The sequence below is a fragment of the Hylobates moloch genome, unplaced genomic scaffold (assembly GCF_009828535.3).
Source record: "Hylobates moloch isolate HMO894 unplaced genomic scaffold, HMol_V3 SCAFFOLD_2, whole genome shotgun sequence".
Taxonomy (NCBI): Eukaryota; Metazoa; Chordata; class Mammalia; order Primates; family Hylobatidae; genus Hylobates; species Hylobates moloch.
Window position 1 is genome coordinate 168990412 of NW_026652277.1, and position 15183 is coordinate 169005594.

Genomic DNA, 15183 nt, shown 5'->3' on the forward strand with positions numbered 1-15183 from the left:
CAGGGCCTTTCACAGGGAAACCCCGAAGTCTTCCTTGGCTCCAGGAAGCACGGGCCTGCTGTTCATAGGGCAGGAAGCAGGCATGACAGGCTGCCCTACCATAGAAGCAAGGAGCAGGGTGCACAGAGGCTTGCTGCCAAGAAGCAGCAGTAGCCCAAGAATACTGGTCACCTGGAGCCAGCGCAGATCCATGAAAAGCTCTGTCACCGAGCGTCTCCACTCAGTGCCATCCACCTGCAGCAAAGCAGAAGCCACAGGCGCCCCCAGAGGAAGGCAGGGAGCTGCCCATCCGTCCCCGCCAGGCTGCAGCACAGGGCTTTCTTCAGAAGCAGGAAATGATGCCAATGGGCAAAGCTGTCTGCAGAGGACAGGGAGGGAGCACTCCCGGCTGTCCGAGTGAAGTGGCAGCTGCATCATCACCCAACAGGGAACGTGTGGAATCCAGCCCCGGGTGGGAGGCTGGACTGTCCAGGCTGCGGAGTGGGTCCCAGGCCTGGTATTCGAGGGCCTCGTACTCATCCTGAAGTCTAATTTTTCCCTGTGACTGCAAGCTGAGCCTGCTCCTCATCCACGGCACAACTGCCTACACAGATGGCCTTGGTCCCAGCCCTGATGCCACCTCTCCCAGGGTGGCGCTGTCAGCACCCACCAGCCCCGTGCCCTCCACTCACCCACGAAGAAGACGAGGATGAAGCTGGCCAGCGTCAGGGAAGACCCGCTCCTGATCATGCTGACCAGGAACTGGAAGAAAGGGTAGAGCACCAGCGAGGCCCAGAACAGCCAGTTCACGAGGGTCCAGGGCCGCCGGGGGGGCACCATGGGCGTCTCTGGGAAGGTGCCCGTCCTGTAGTACTCCTCCTGAAAGGCATCCTGGGGGACAGGAAAGAGGACCCTTAGACGCCACACAGGGCTCGGTGACAGGTCCCTCCCGAGGCCCTGCTTCCAAGGGAATCGCAGAGGTACACAGGTGCAACTGGGGCTCGGCAGAACTGGGGTCTGCAGCTCCTTCCAGAAAGCACTTTGTAGGCAGCTGCTGTCTTCTCAAAGCTGCATCTGGCCGCCCCTCCCACAGGGACACTGGGAGTGGCAGGGCCATTGCAGCTGTCACCGAATGCAGGGCGTGGAGCATGAGCCCTGGCGCCAGGCCAGCCTGGCCTAGGAGCCACCCTCTGTGGGCAGTCATCTGCATCCCTGAGCCCAGGCACCAGTCTGTCTAATGGGGGCAGCAGTGCCTTCCATGATAGGTTGGCGGGAGAATGGAGTGGATGCTGCACCGAAGCTGCCCACAGGGGACACTCCGTGACTCGGATCGGGATTCCCCACTTCCTCTCAGTGGGACCCCGATCCTTTTCGGGCTCAGTCCAGACCCTGGCCGGTCCTCACCCATTTTCCTGTTCGCCGAGCTCTTCGCCCACCACCGGCCTCATCTCGGTAAGTAAGTTTTCCCCTCCCGGGCCCACCTCTCGGGCAAATCGCCAGACCCTAGCCGCTCCCGTGACGGACACGTTTTGCCCGACGCCCCTACGGCAGTGGTAGGCCCCTATCATTCACTTCCGCCTCGGCCTGCAGGGAACGGAGTTTTCTCCCTCTCCTCCTCGCGTCTCCGGCCTGGGTCCCTTCCCCTTCTCGCTCCGAAAATCCTGGTACCAGGTGGCCCACGGCCCTCGGCCCTCAGCCTCTACCGGCCTCTCAGTCCTTTCGTTTTGGTGACGACCAACCGGAACCTCCGCCATATCACCACCCCCAGCCCCACCCTCCGGCGGCCGCCCGGCCAGCGGCGGCCCCACCCCTTACCACTTCCCCCGACCTCTCTCTTCCTTCTCCTTCCTCCGCAACCTCTCCAGCTCCCTCCCCTCCGCCGCTCAGCCCTCCCACCACTCGTTCCAGATCACACCTTCCCATCCTCGCCCCTCTTAGAGAAGTTGCAGGGGCAGAAGGCATTGTTCGTGTCCATGTACCCTTCTCTATGGCTAACTTATAGGCTCTTACACTTCTAACTATGCCTCTTATATCAAAAAATTGCAATATCTCCTCCAAGCCTATAGCCTCACTTTCCATAATATCTATATAATTCTAACACCCTCCTTCCCGAGGAGCGCAGGCGAGTCTGAGAGCAAGCCCGCACTTATGCAGATGAAGTCCACCAAACAACCCCAGCCTTACCCTTAGGCGCACAGGCAGTGCCAGAACAGGAGCCTCGCTGGGATTATAATACAGACAATGGAATCGCCTCTCGAGACCATTTTGCCACCTGCCTTGTAGCCGGATTACGTAAGGCGGCCCAAAAGGCTGTTAATTTTTAAAAAACTACAAAACAAACATGAAAACCCATCCGCCTTTCTGGACCGCCTTACAAAGTCTCTCCAACAATATACCAACATAGACCCCGAGGGCCCCGATGGCAGACAACTTCTCATGTCCCACTTTTGCACAAAGTTTTCCCGACATTAGAGCTAAACTAAAAAACTGGACAGGGGCCCTTTCACCCCACAGACTGAGATCCTGGCAATGGCATTCAAAGCTTACCACAATCGGGACGAGAAGGCCAGGAGACAAAAGTGCCAAATGCTGGCACAAGCGCTCCAAGCCTCTCTCCAGTCCACCCCAGGCCGCAAATCAACATCTGTCAATCCACAACGGCAGCCCCCTGGGCCGTTTTAAATGTGGTAAAGAAGGACATTGGGTTCGAGAATGTCCAAATCACAGGCCCCCAGTCGGCCCTGCCCAAAGTGCCACCAGCCTGGTCACTGGGCTGTGGACTGTCCCGGTCCCCGAAGGGGGGCCGAGCCAGCCCTGAGCCCAACTCCAGACCTTCTAGGAATAGCCATTGAGGACTGACGGGGCCTTGGGACTCCTCCCCCGACACATGTCATCACTTCACAGGAGCCCAGGGTCTCTCTAACAGTGGATGGGCATCCCGTTACCTTTCTCCTTAATACCGGAGCCACATTCTCGGTTTTGCGGGAGTTTTGGGGTCCCACCTCCTTCTTTGGACCTCCTATAGTCGGGGTTGGAGGCCAAACCATACGCCCCAAGGCCACTCCTCCTTTGTCCTGCTCCTTCTCAGGCCACATTTTCCCCACCGGTTTCATACCTCAATGTCCCCTTCCCCTACTGGGAAGAGACATTCTCTCTAAATTTAAAGCTTCTATCACTTTCCACCCAACTGCCATCCCTAACTCCACATCCCTCGTGGCCCTATTAGCAAGCTCCACAGACCTCACCTCTGCTCCTACTCCGCCTCCACTCCTACCACACGTCAATCCTTCCGTCTGGGATATCACTATCCCTTCTCTAGCACAGTGTACCCCCGTACAAATATTTCTTAAAAACCCACATCACTTTCACTTTCCCTGTCAGCCACAATACCCCCTTCCCTCCTCCAGCCTAAAAGGACTACAACCAATAATCTCAGACCTTTTGAGGAAGAAGTTCCTTAGGCCAACCCATTCCCCGTTTAACACTCCCATTCCAGCCGTCAAAAAACCCAATGGCAAGTTCCGTCTCATCCAAGACCTTAGACTCATTAATGAGGCCGTCAGGCCCATCCATCCTCTAGTTCCCAACCCCTATGCTCTTATCCTCCATCCCACCTAACGCCACCCATTTCTCTGTAGTAGGTCTCAGAGATGCTTTTTGTACCATTCCCCTCTCCCCTCAATCACAAAACCTCTTTGCTTTCACTTGGACTGACCCAGATGCTCAACAATCCCGTCAGTTAACATGGACAGTACTCCCTCAAGGATTTCAAGACAGTCCCCATATCTTTGGCCAAACCCTCGCCTCCGACCTAAAACTACTCCGTCTTCCTCAGTCCACCCTTTTACAGTATATAGATGATCTTCTCCTGTGCAGCCCGTCCTTAGCCATCTCCCAAACCGACACTGTTTCCCTCCTCAACTTCCTCGCAGACAAAGGGTACCGGGTGTCTCCTCTTAAAGTTCAACTCTCATCTACACAGGTCACCTACCTAGGATTCAAAGGCGATCACTTTGGCTTTATCCGGAGCCTCCCCTTTCATTCCTAGGACTAGCGGGTTCCCCAACTACTCTTTATTAGCCAAACCACTCTGTGATCTGTCCCGAGGAGCCCTGTCCGAACCCCTGGACGCCACCATCCGACAACCCTTCCGAGCACTCCAACAAGCCTTACTAAAGGCCCCAGCCCTACACTTGCCCAATCTCCAAAGGCCTTTCATTACGTATAAAAGCCATATACTTTCCCTTCTAGTCTCATTCCTACACGACCCCACACTTTCCTTTCAACCATGTGCTCCCCTCCTGCCACCCTCCTCCCAATCAATCCTCAGCCCCCCCACCAACACAATTGTATTGAAATCCTGGAATCCCTTCTACCTTGTCCAATACAGAAGGGCCTTTAGACAACCCTGACCATACGTGGTTCTCAGATGGGAGCTCTTTTTCCTTACAAGGACAGCACCTTGCAGGATACGCCATAGTCTCCCTCACTCAAATCATAGAAGCAAAACCTCTGCTGCCCAATACTACTAATCAACAAGCAGAACTCATTGCAGCCACCCGAGCTTTCGAGTTGGCAGCGGATACCTCACTCACACTTTCCAAATATGTTTTCCAGATCATCCTCTCTCATTCGGCTATCTGAAAGGAAAGAGGACTACTTACCACAAGAGGAACCTCCATCACTAACGCAACTCTCATCACCCGCCTCCTTCAGGCTTCCTTACTTCCCACTAAAATCGGGATTGCCCATTGCAAGTCCCACCAAATTAACTCCTCTCCAATAACACAAGGTAACAACAAAGCAGACCCAGAGGCCAAACAAGCAGCACTCTCAACTCTACCTCCCACCATAATGCTCATCACTAATGAGCCACCAGACCCCCCACAGCCCACACAATTAACACCTACACAACCACCTGACCCATCAAACACGCCCTCTTTACATACCTTCACTCCATTTTCCATACCGGCCCTCAGGCCCTAAAGGCATTCCTCAGTTCTTTCTTCACTTTAAGCTCCTCTGACTTACAATTTCTAAAACAGCTCACGTCCACCTGCACCATCTGCCAACGAACCAACCCACAAACCCCCTTAAGACCAGGACCCTTCCTGACTCGCCAGGCTAGGGGACACACTCCAGGGAGCGATTAGCAACTCGACTTTACTCACATGCCCTCTGTAAAAAGGTTTAAATACCTTCTAGTCATAGTCGACACCTTTTCTGGGTGGGTTGAGGCCTTCCCAATGACTAACGAGAGCAGGTACAGTTGCTTCAATCCTCCTATCCGAAATCATCCCACAGTTCGGAATTCCCTCCTCTCTCCAAACTGACAATAGCCCCGAGTTCACATCCCAAATCTCACAAAACATTGCAACTGCTCTCAACATTCCCTGGCACTTCCACATCCCCTACCATCCGCAATCCTCTAGCAAAGTTGAGAGAACAAACCGCACCCTTAAGGAAACGCTAACCAAACTTATCCTAGAACTACACCAAGATTGGGTAAAACTATTACCCACTGCCCTGTTTAAACTTCGGGTCCTCCCAAAAAACCTACCCTGTTGTCTCCCTTTAAAATCATGTATGGCAACATTCTTTTCCCCTTAAACCTGGGGAGCGGGTGTTCTACTCCTTACCAAACTCTACACAATCTATACTCCTAACCCCAAAGTGGAAAGGCCCCCTCCAAATTATACTCTGCACTCCCACAGCCACCAAATACACCTGCACACCAATACCTGACAATCCCCTCAAACTCCGCATCGCAAAAACGCCTTCACTTCCTCCCATCTCGGAAGACTAACTATCCACCCACATGCATCTTCCACGTTCTCTTCTCTGGCTTCCCATCTTCTGCATCACCTCACTGTCATCCACCAATAAACCCTCCTCCCAGCCATACTATCTCTTCACTGTCAAAGAATCATATAACCTAAACAGATGGACACACACCAACTTTATCAGCCACACTCGGTGCTCCATTAATGCTTCCACAGTTAATCATCTTCCCCTCCCCAAACTTTCCACGATAGAAAATGGGTGAGACCCCCTCTTCCACATGTTTCATTTTGCCGTCTGCTTTCCACATCAACAAACCAACACAGCCTGCAAAACCGAATGGCCCCAAAATTATAGTTGTCCGTGGTCAAGCTGTGTCATGCAGTGGATTTTCCGAAAAACTAGCACACACACCTCCTTTTATATTACACCACCAAACAAAATGCTATTCACATCATCAACCCCACAGATCCCATCTGGGTCCAATCTGTTACAGGAGGCATATACCCCAGTAACACTTGGTCATACCCCACACAAACCATAACCATCTCTTGATCCCTCAAGACTGACTCACAACAAGGCTTCTCCCAAATTATTAAACACATTATCCAAGCAGAGACTGAGCTACAATCACAACTAGACTCATAAACAAATCAAACCCCTCTACGTTCCTCTTGGTTATTCTTCTTAAACCAACGATTACACCTATTAAATGCCTCCAAAGTCCCCACTTCCGATTGTTTCCTATGCGCCAAACTCAACAAGCCCCCTCTTGCCGCCGTTCCCTTAGCTGAGCCCATACCCACCAATAAGTCATCTACCCCCTCAAATAGTTTTACAATTTCTGATGTTCCTCGCCTTACAAACTCCAGTTTCCCCATTTGCTACAACACCAGCAGCTACCACAAGGCTTTTAACACCACCTTTTGCAAACTCCTCCTTACCCGGCCCCTGTATACCGACTACATTAGTCAACTCATCTTACTCTCCTTCGCTGAAAGCTTACAAGCCTACCAATTCAATCACCCAAGATCTAACTCTCTCCAAACTAGCCGCAATCTTCCTTCCCATCATGCTTGGAATCTCCCTAACAACCTCCCTCCTAGGAACAGGACTCAGCGCCACCTCTCTAGGATATAGTGTTTCCCAACTCTCAGATTTCCAGACGCAAATGCAAGATGCCATCGAGGAAACAGCACAATCCTTAGCTGCCCTCCAACGCCAAATCACATCTCTAGCTGGTGTAACCCTACAAAATCGGCACACTATTGACTTACTCACTGCCAAAAAAGGAGGTACTTGTATCTTCTTACAAGAAAATTGCTGTTACTACATTAATGAGTCTCAAGTAGTTAAAACCAACATAAAAAACCTCAACCAAATCAAACGAAAACTAATGGATATAAGGTCCCAGGCCTCCTTATGGGAAGCCCTAAAGATCCCCCTCATAGCCTGGCTTCTCCCCATTTAGGCCCAGTAATGGGCATCCTTGCCTTTTGTGCACTCCTGCCTTGCCTCATCAAATTCATGAAAAAACAAATTAATTCTATATCTAACCAAACATTTAACCAGCTTCTCCTCAGAAATTATCAACTCCTGGCGACCTGCGAAGACACAGTGGAATCCAGGGACAGTCTCACACCCTGTTAACTGTCAGCACACCAAACAACCGGTACCAGTTCTCCAGACGCTGTCCAGCCCGCGTTGTACACCCCATTGCTCACCGAAAATAGGTCTACCAGGTGCTAAACGTAGCTGTCCTTTTCTTAGACATAACTAATGTTTTCCCTCTTTATTTTCCTCTTAAAGCAGATTGCCCTACAAAATGACTACAACTCCACTACCTACAGCCTACCGCTTTTGCCAGTTCTTAAACTGCCTTCGCACAGATAGCTAGCTCATCACCAACCTCTCCTCACCTCTCAACTGGCTTACGTCATTAGAAGACCTATACCTACAAGGAACATTCATGGACTTATACTCTTACTGTGCCCCGTATATAACCTCAATGGCCCTCCTGTACCCCTTCCTCACGACGCCACCACTCAGCAGGAAGCAGCCAGAGAGATCACGGTGCCCCCTTCCCCGACATTTAAAAAAAACAAAAAACGAGGAACGTTAGGTAACATAGGCACAGTAAGATGGCGCCGGTTCCGGGTTCTTCACCCCTGGTTCCCGGTTTTCCACCCCGCGAGCCCGCCAAGAGAAGGCCAATCAGGGAAGAACACCTCCTGCCTTTTACTCAAACCCCACCCCTAAGCCAATCACCGATGCCCGCGTAGCCCCACTGAGTATAAAAACCCAGCACCTAAGCAGCTCGCCCCTTCTTCCTTCCTCCTCCGTGTGGCGTCGCCTTGGTGCCTCCAATAAAATCTCTTGACTGCGACCAGCGTCTTTGGTTTGAGCCCGATCGGGTCCGACTCTCTGAGTCAGTCCGACTCTTTCACTGACCTCAGGTGATCCTCCTGCCTCAGCCTCCCAAAGTGTTGGGATTACAGGCGTGAGCCATTGCACCCAGCCCCATTCACTTTAAAGTTTTCTTTGTCTGTGGTTTAAAACACTAAATCTCACCCCTCCCCTCACTTACGGCCCATGACATTGCCGCAGCACCTCCCACTGACTATCGGGGAGAGAACAGCACCGCCAGCTCTGGCCAGACTCCAGGCTGTGGCAGAATGTCTGTGGCCGATCTTGGTCATGGACCCATTTTGTAATAAAATTTGCCCCACGAGGAAAGGACTCATGTTTTTTTTTGTTTCTGTGTTACTGTGTGGCATAGTATAAAGTTGGAACTGGGAAATGTAGTTATTGAACAAACGAGAGTTGGTTTGTTTCCAGAAAGATGCATCAACCTACAAGCCGAGAGGAGGACGGGATCCTATCGAGAGGCGGCAGATCCCCGGACGAACACCCCTGCAGCCCACAACAAAGGCACTAGGGAGGAAGCGTGTGAAGGAGACGCCCACACAGCACATCGGCTCAGCTTTCCCAGGCACTCAGCTCAGCAAAGAAATTGTGTCTTAGGGCCGGGGAGAAGAAAGAAGGGAGAAAAGGACAGGAGGAAGAACAGGAAAGAACAAAGAATAGAAGAGAAAGTTGAGGAACAGAAAGGAAGAAGTGGCTCCTCTTAGTCATCAAGTCTGGGTGAGAGAGGCTCCATGAGAAGTGCTCGCAAGCCTTGGCCTCAGCCCGCAGACATCACCCGAGTGCACGGCCAGGACTTGCAAAGGACTTACCATGGGGGCCAAGCCTTGAGGCTCCCTGCTGCCCTTCTAAGGAGCAATGCCCTTATGGTTTAAGTGAACAAACAATTGCCAGTCCCCAAAATTGTTCTTGTCCTTGAAGGCCAGAGCAGGAGAACACAGTGTTTCCCACAGGCCACCATGCCTGCACCCCACCCAGAGCTGCTTCCGACCTTGGCCTCCACAAGATGGCTCTGAATGTAGCTTTCTTTCACTTATTTCTCTTTAGAGACAGGGTCTTGCTCTGTTGCCCAGGCTGGAGTGCAGTGGTGCAATCATAGCTCACAGTAACCTTGAACTTCCAGGCTCAAGCGATCCTCCCACTTCAGCTTCCCCAATAGCTGGGACTACAGGTGTGTACTGCTAGGCGCAGCTAGTTTGTAAAATTTTTTTGTAGAGAGGGGTTCCTATTACGTTGCCCAGACTGGTCTCAAACCCCTGGCCTCAAGTGATCCTCCAGCCTCAGCCTCCCAAAGTGCTTACTCCCAAAGGGATTACTGGCATGAGCCACTGTGCCCAGCCTCACCTATTTCTTAATCTGCACCATTAATGGCCAATTTATAGTCCCTTCTGCAAATGTCAAATTACAGCCTGAAAAAGTACTTTAAGTTAGAAATGAAAAGTTAGAATCTGTTCACCCCATACAATTAAGAAACCATGATGGCTATCATGACCTCCCTGGAAAAAAAGGGGGTTCTGAGGTTGTAGGTTCAGCCTCAGAGCGAGTTCATTTGGGAACTGCTTTTGTCCACAGAAGATCACACAAGGGCAGGAATGGTTTCTCAAAGCCTTCCAACAACATGAGTCCCAAATGCTGACAAGCAAGAAATATTGTGCATTTTTCATAAAGCTAAATTAGGTCAACTCAAAGGATGGCCCTGTTTTCAGAGATGATGCCTTTCCCATATTAAAGAGTTTCTCTTTCAGTTTCTCTTTATGTCCATGCTTGGAAAGACCAGAATGTTGGCACACCTCTGTTGGCTGCCTGCCATCCCCTCCCATTTCGCAGAAACTTTACTTGTCCATGAAATTGAAGTCAGAGAACTACTGCCCTAAAATCCCAAGGTCAAAATCAACAGAATTGTCTTTTGACATACACCACACTTCTGACTGAAAGGGTGATCATTAAAATGAAATCCTACTTTGACAAGCGTGGTCGGACACCCAGATTTGGGGCACGTAAAGCTTTAGATCTAGGCTCTTAGCAAAATAGGCTGATACAGAAAGGAATTGTCCCTTGACATCTATTCACCACTCTGCTTGGAGAAACCATGCACCACTTCCACTCACTGGTCAGCGATCTTCTCGGAAGGGCAAATGACCAGCCTCCCAGGCCTGCTCACAGACACATACTGCTTAGAGAACTCGGTGTCGCCCCACCCCGCATGGATAAAGGGCCTGGGCTCCAGCACCGGGCTTTGATCAGTGAGCTGGAAAACTGGGTAAAGCACTTCATCCTTCGGACCTGAATTTCCTCATCAGTAGTGTAAGAGCTTTGGAGTAGATGATGATCATTTTGAAAACCCTACCAAGTTGAACACTATCATTTAAATGTGAACATAGTTTAGAGGAAAACACCCTAAGAGACTTTTAACAAGAGGGAGATGTGCCTCTTAGCTTGGTTTACACGATGACCACATTCTGCCTGAATACAGGAGAGGAAGGGCCCATTGAGAAAAATCTCCTTTGCCTTGATGGGCTTGAGGGCCCACGTTTTTTGTAGATTTGTTTATGTGGCTCTTTACAAAAGAGGCTCATTTTCTAAACCTTTTTGTAGCATACTCTTCTCTCGGCTAAAAGTAACATTTTAGGCCAGGCACGGTGGCTTACGCCTGTAATCCCAGCACTCTGGGAGGCCGAGGTGGGCAGATCATGAGACCTCGTGAGATCGAGACCATCCTGGCTAACACGGTGAAACCCCGTCTCTGCTAAACATACAAAAAAATTAGCCGGGCGTGGTGGCGGGCGCCTGTAGTCCCAGCTACTCGGGAGGCTGAGGCAGGAGAATGGCGTGAACCCAGGAGGCGGAGCTTGCAGTGAGCCGAGATCGGGCCACTGCACTCCAGCTTGGGAGACAGAGTGAGACTCCATCCCAAAAAAAAAAAGTAACATTTTATATGCTGCCTCAATGATTAGACCAGAAAACAGAGCAAGAAAAATAGTGCCTCGTGCAGGAAAACAGAAGTGGGGAATCCATATGGTTTTGTGTTTCTCTGTCGGGGTACATATGTGCATCAGCGCAGGACCTTGATAACTTAGAATCTTGTTGTTAAGAAGCTTCAGGCCTCAGACCATCTCCATCAAAGCCATCTGCATCAGAAGCAGTTTGCTGGAAGTACACATTTCTAGGTTCCACCTCTAACCTGCAGAGACAGAATCGCTGGGGTTTGGGCCCGGGAATCTGCACAACTCATGCTCCAATGACAAGGTAAATGAGTCCATACATCTAAGTTGTAATTTGTGTATTTGTAAGGGGAGACCAGAGAGCGATGCCCATAACCCACATAGGAAAGAGGCCCACATGGCCAGCTCTGTGCGGTGATGGCATAAAGGCATCATCAGTGAAAAAAGGTATCAGGATCTTGATTCCAAAAACTGAGCAAACCTACGAGAGCTTCTCTACTAAATGTGATGGCGAGTCTTTTGGACTGAAATTTGCCTAAAGGAGGCACATTTAGCTTCTCCATCACACTGGAGTCTGTTAAGAGTCTTGTGGACCAAAATCCTAACGCATTCCAAGTGTAGGTAGGGTTACGGTTCTTACTCAGCTGCAGAGGACATCCTGCAAAGCTCTGGGTAATTCTCTTCTTTGAGCAACAGAGAAAAACAGAACCCGTGTCAGCCAGTCTGCATTTATGGAATTTGGGGAAAAGGTCATCAGAATCCTATAGAATATATCTGATTCTAGGGAATGACTTGTTTGGGTTTAAAACATATGGTGAATCAGAAATAATTCTTTACTGGTTAATGAGACCTGGCCATAAAAGTGCTTTTCCCACCAAGCAGAAGCTGAGCTTCACTCCTTCATAAGATCCAGTAGTTATGAGACTCCCCTCCTTGCATATGCCTTTGGAGGGAGAAACCAATGAAAGCAAAGGCCTTGCTCAGAGGACAGAACAAGTAGGAGGACCCTGGGGAACTGGACCACAGACAGGAACAGGACAGGAGGCACCACAGCAGGTTCGAGCCCAGCCAAGACCAAGGTGGACCCTTGTAGGGGCTTTATCCTGCTTATTCTGGAGATGTTTTGAGACCAGATTGACAACCGAATTGTCGATCCAGAAGCAATCAAGACCACGTCCATTGCTGCAGAGAACATCCACCCCACAAGCACATCCTGCCTTAGGACCAGAGGCAGGAAAATGCGAGCAGGGGCGATTGGGGCCATTACTTCTTTCTTGGTCCACTACAGCTAGAGAATAGCTTCATTGTGTGTGTGTGTGTGAACCCTCCTTAAAAAATATTTTGCTATGTTCTTTATTGCCAAGAGAGGGTCAGCTCCAGACTCACTAATAACTGGCTCTGTGAGATCTCGCCCACCGGAGAAAGGCCTGCTACCACATAGCCACACGGCGCATCCACAGCTGCAACGTGAAGGGACCCCTGGCAGCCAGTGCACTGACCTTCTCCTGGTAGAGCTTGTGCAGCCAGGCCGAGCACCTGTCATCGTCTTCAGGGATGTCTTCCAGTGGGATCCTCCTGCAAAGGCAGAGAACAGCTAGCAGGGAGGAGGTGATGCCCACCCCCAACATACACTTTCCAGTAACGGTGCTGACATTTTTTTGTTTTTATCTGGGTCGCCTAAATAACGTGAAAGTGAAGAGAGTAATGCAAGTGATAGAAAGAAGGGGCGTTCCACATCCACACTGGAGAAACACAGGCTAAAATGCAATTATGACCCACGAAGGAATAATCCAGGGTCCAATTCAATGGCACAGACAGATGCTGTCAGAACAGGGGACACTTGCCTCATTCCATCTTCCCTCCCACCTCACAAAAAGGCCCCCAAAACCTGGTATTTGCCTCTTCCAAAGAGGACAACACTGCCTCAGTTTCCACATGAGACAATCCACAGAATCGATGCATCGGAGACAATATCCTAGTAATTTCTTCTTAGCCAAGTAACCGACTTACTGGTAATGGCAGATTATCTCCCATCAAATGATCCCTGTGGCCTCTTGGTTAGACTTGAGGCAGACTTTCTGCAGAGGTTTTGACAAGTCAGTGATGTGGATGGTGGGGAATTAAAGTTCTCCCAGATGGAAGTAGCCAGGGCATCTTCCCCAGGCTCCATGGCTCGGACAGGGGTCCTGAGTCACTGCACCAGCGATAGCTCAGAGACTTGGGTGGCTCTGGGGACTGCTGCTGGCAAGGGGACTCAATCATCTGCAAAGAGCCCATACTGAGCACGGGGAGAAGTCACTCTGCCCCCTTTGCCGTTCCTATTTGTTCTCAGGTTGTTGGCTCTTGCGATTTCAAGGGACGTTCATTTATACTCAATTTTGTCCATGTCAAAGTCTGCATCTGGCTTGATTTCCCAGGTCATTTCACTCCCTTCTGTGGCCTAAGAATATCTTAGTAAGAAGATTTTAGAGCTTATCTATCACACTAGAGTCTGTTAAGAGAATAAAGGATGGGGTTCCGTCTTACAACAGGTTATAACGAGCCACTTCAAGGCAGTATTGTACAGAGGTAAGTTTTTCACATAATTAGAACTTACCCCATAAGCTCCTCCGGAAATATTCTTTCACCTTTTCTGTTCCTACGCACACTGTACTTCTGTGAATCCTCTACTTCTTTGCTCTTCGATCTACTCCACTTTGGAAATGAGATCTCTCAAGTCTCCCTAATATTTCTTTATTTGGATAGTGGGAATGTAGCGAGTTTTGCCCTATTCAGCAACTTGACATTATCGCCCTTGATGGTTCAGTGCTTTGTGCTGATGTATGTTCAGAAAAATGCCTCAATCATTTTTAATGGGCAGGTACAACAAAAAGATGTGTGTTGAATAGCATCAATGCTAACCTTCCTCTGGGGTCAAGAGGGTGATCTGGCTTCAGTGAGTGAACGTGCCAGTATCATTTTTGGGCTGATTCTCACACATGCTTTGGAGAGTTGCAGCTACCTGAGAGGTGAAATAATCTTGTACACATCTTGGGGTTTTCCCAAATAACTGAGCCCAGCTGGCCATCGAGTGGAGCTCCTGCCAGCTGTCAGAGAACATGGGGAATAAAACTTCACTTTACTCCTAGGAGAAGATCTAAAGGTCTCCTTCAGGCAGGTGGGTGATTCTCCTGCCTTCATATGCCACAGAACTGAGTCACAGGGCAGACTCTCGCCTGCACCATCAGACAAGAGGTCAGTGATGATGACGATGCTGTCCTATTTTGATGGGAAAGCCAGAGTCGTTTTTAGATCAGAAGCTACTTAACTTTGGCTGCCAGTCCACCAAAATATCTCCCAGGAAAGCTTGGACGTTTGGTGTGGCCTGGTGGGAATGTAGGGCCCCCGGATTTTCAGGGTGCTGTGTTGTAATGTGGCTTCTGTAAGGTCTTGAATTAGAAGGTTATACGCCCCTGGGTTAGTTCTCCATTAGCGGGCATTTCAGATTCTCTTGATTAGCATTCAGAGAAGATGACCCACAGCACAACAAACCAATACGATCCCTGACCCCTGGGTTTAATGCGTGAACTGCCATTGTGTTTACTATCTGCAGCACCTTCCAATCCTGTTTCCCACTGATTTTGGTGACATTCTGGAAGTGTTCGGCCCATTCTGTAAGCAGGCAAAGAGAACTAGTTTGACTAATATGTTCTGGAAGTGTCTTCAATAAAATCATTAATAGCCTGGAACGTAACACATAAGTGAGACACTGCAAAAGTTTTGCATTTGTGTCTAGACCACCTTATATAAATACACATCTGTGTGCATTCCACACAGCAGACCCATCGCCCAAGAAAAGGGTCAATAACATATTCTCTTCACACCAACACCAAAATAATTATAAAATATGGCCTTCCATTTGTTCAACCTAAGCTCTTTGATACGAAAGAGCTGGTTACAGAGGATCCGGAAGGAGCTGGGATGGAAGGAGACTTCAGCAGATCATTCACAATAGTAGGATGTGTCAAGTTCGATGCAAAACAGACTGCAAAGAAGTCAGTGTGACCCAGGGATCCCT

The 15183-nt window shown here is 49.8% G+C and overlaps 1 protein-coding gene across 4 annotated transcripts in view; it reads right to left on the minus strand.

Annotated features, from left to right (window-relative positions):
* The window catches only part of AGPAT4 (1-acylglycerol-3-phosphate O-acyltransferase 4), a 193619-nt gene that overhangs the window by 8810 nt on the left and 169626 nt on the right, over window positions 1-15183 (minus strand). For all 4 annotated transcript variants that reach the window (XM_032162026.2, XM_032162036.2, XM_058435648.1 and 1 more), the window contains 2 exons: window positions 12626-12701; window positions 672-870 (listed from right to left, as the gene is read on the minus strand). In XM_032162026.2, the coding sequence (XP_032017917.1) occupies window positions 672-870; window positions 12626-12701 (275 nt within the window). The remainder of the gene's footprint in view (window positions 1-671; window positions 871-12625; window positions 12702-15183) is intronic.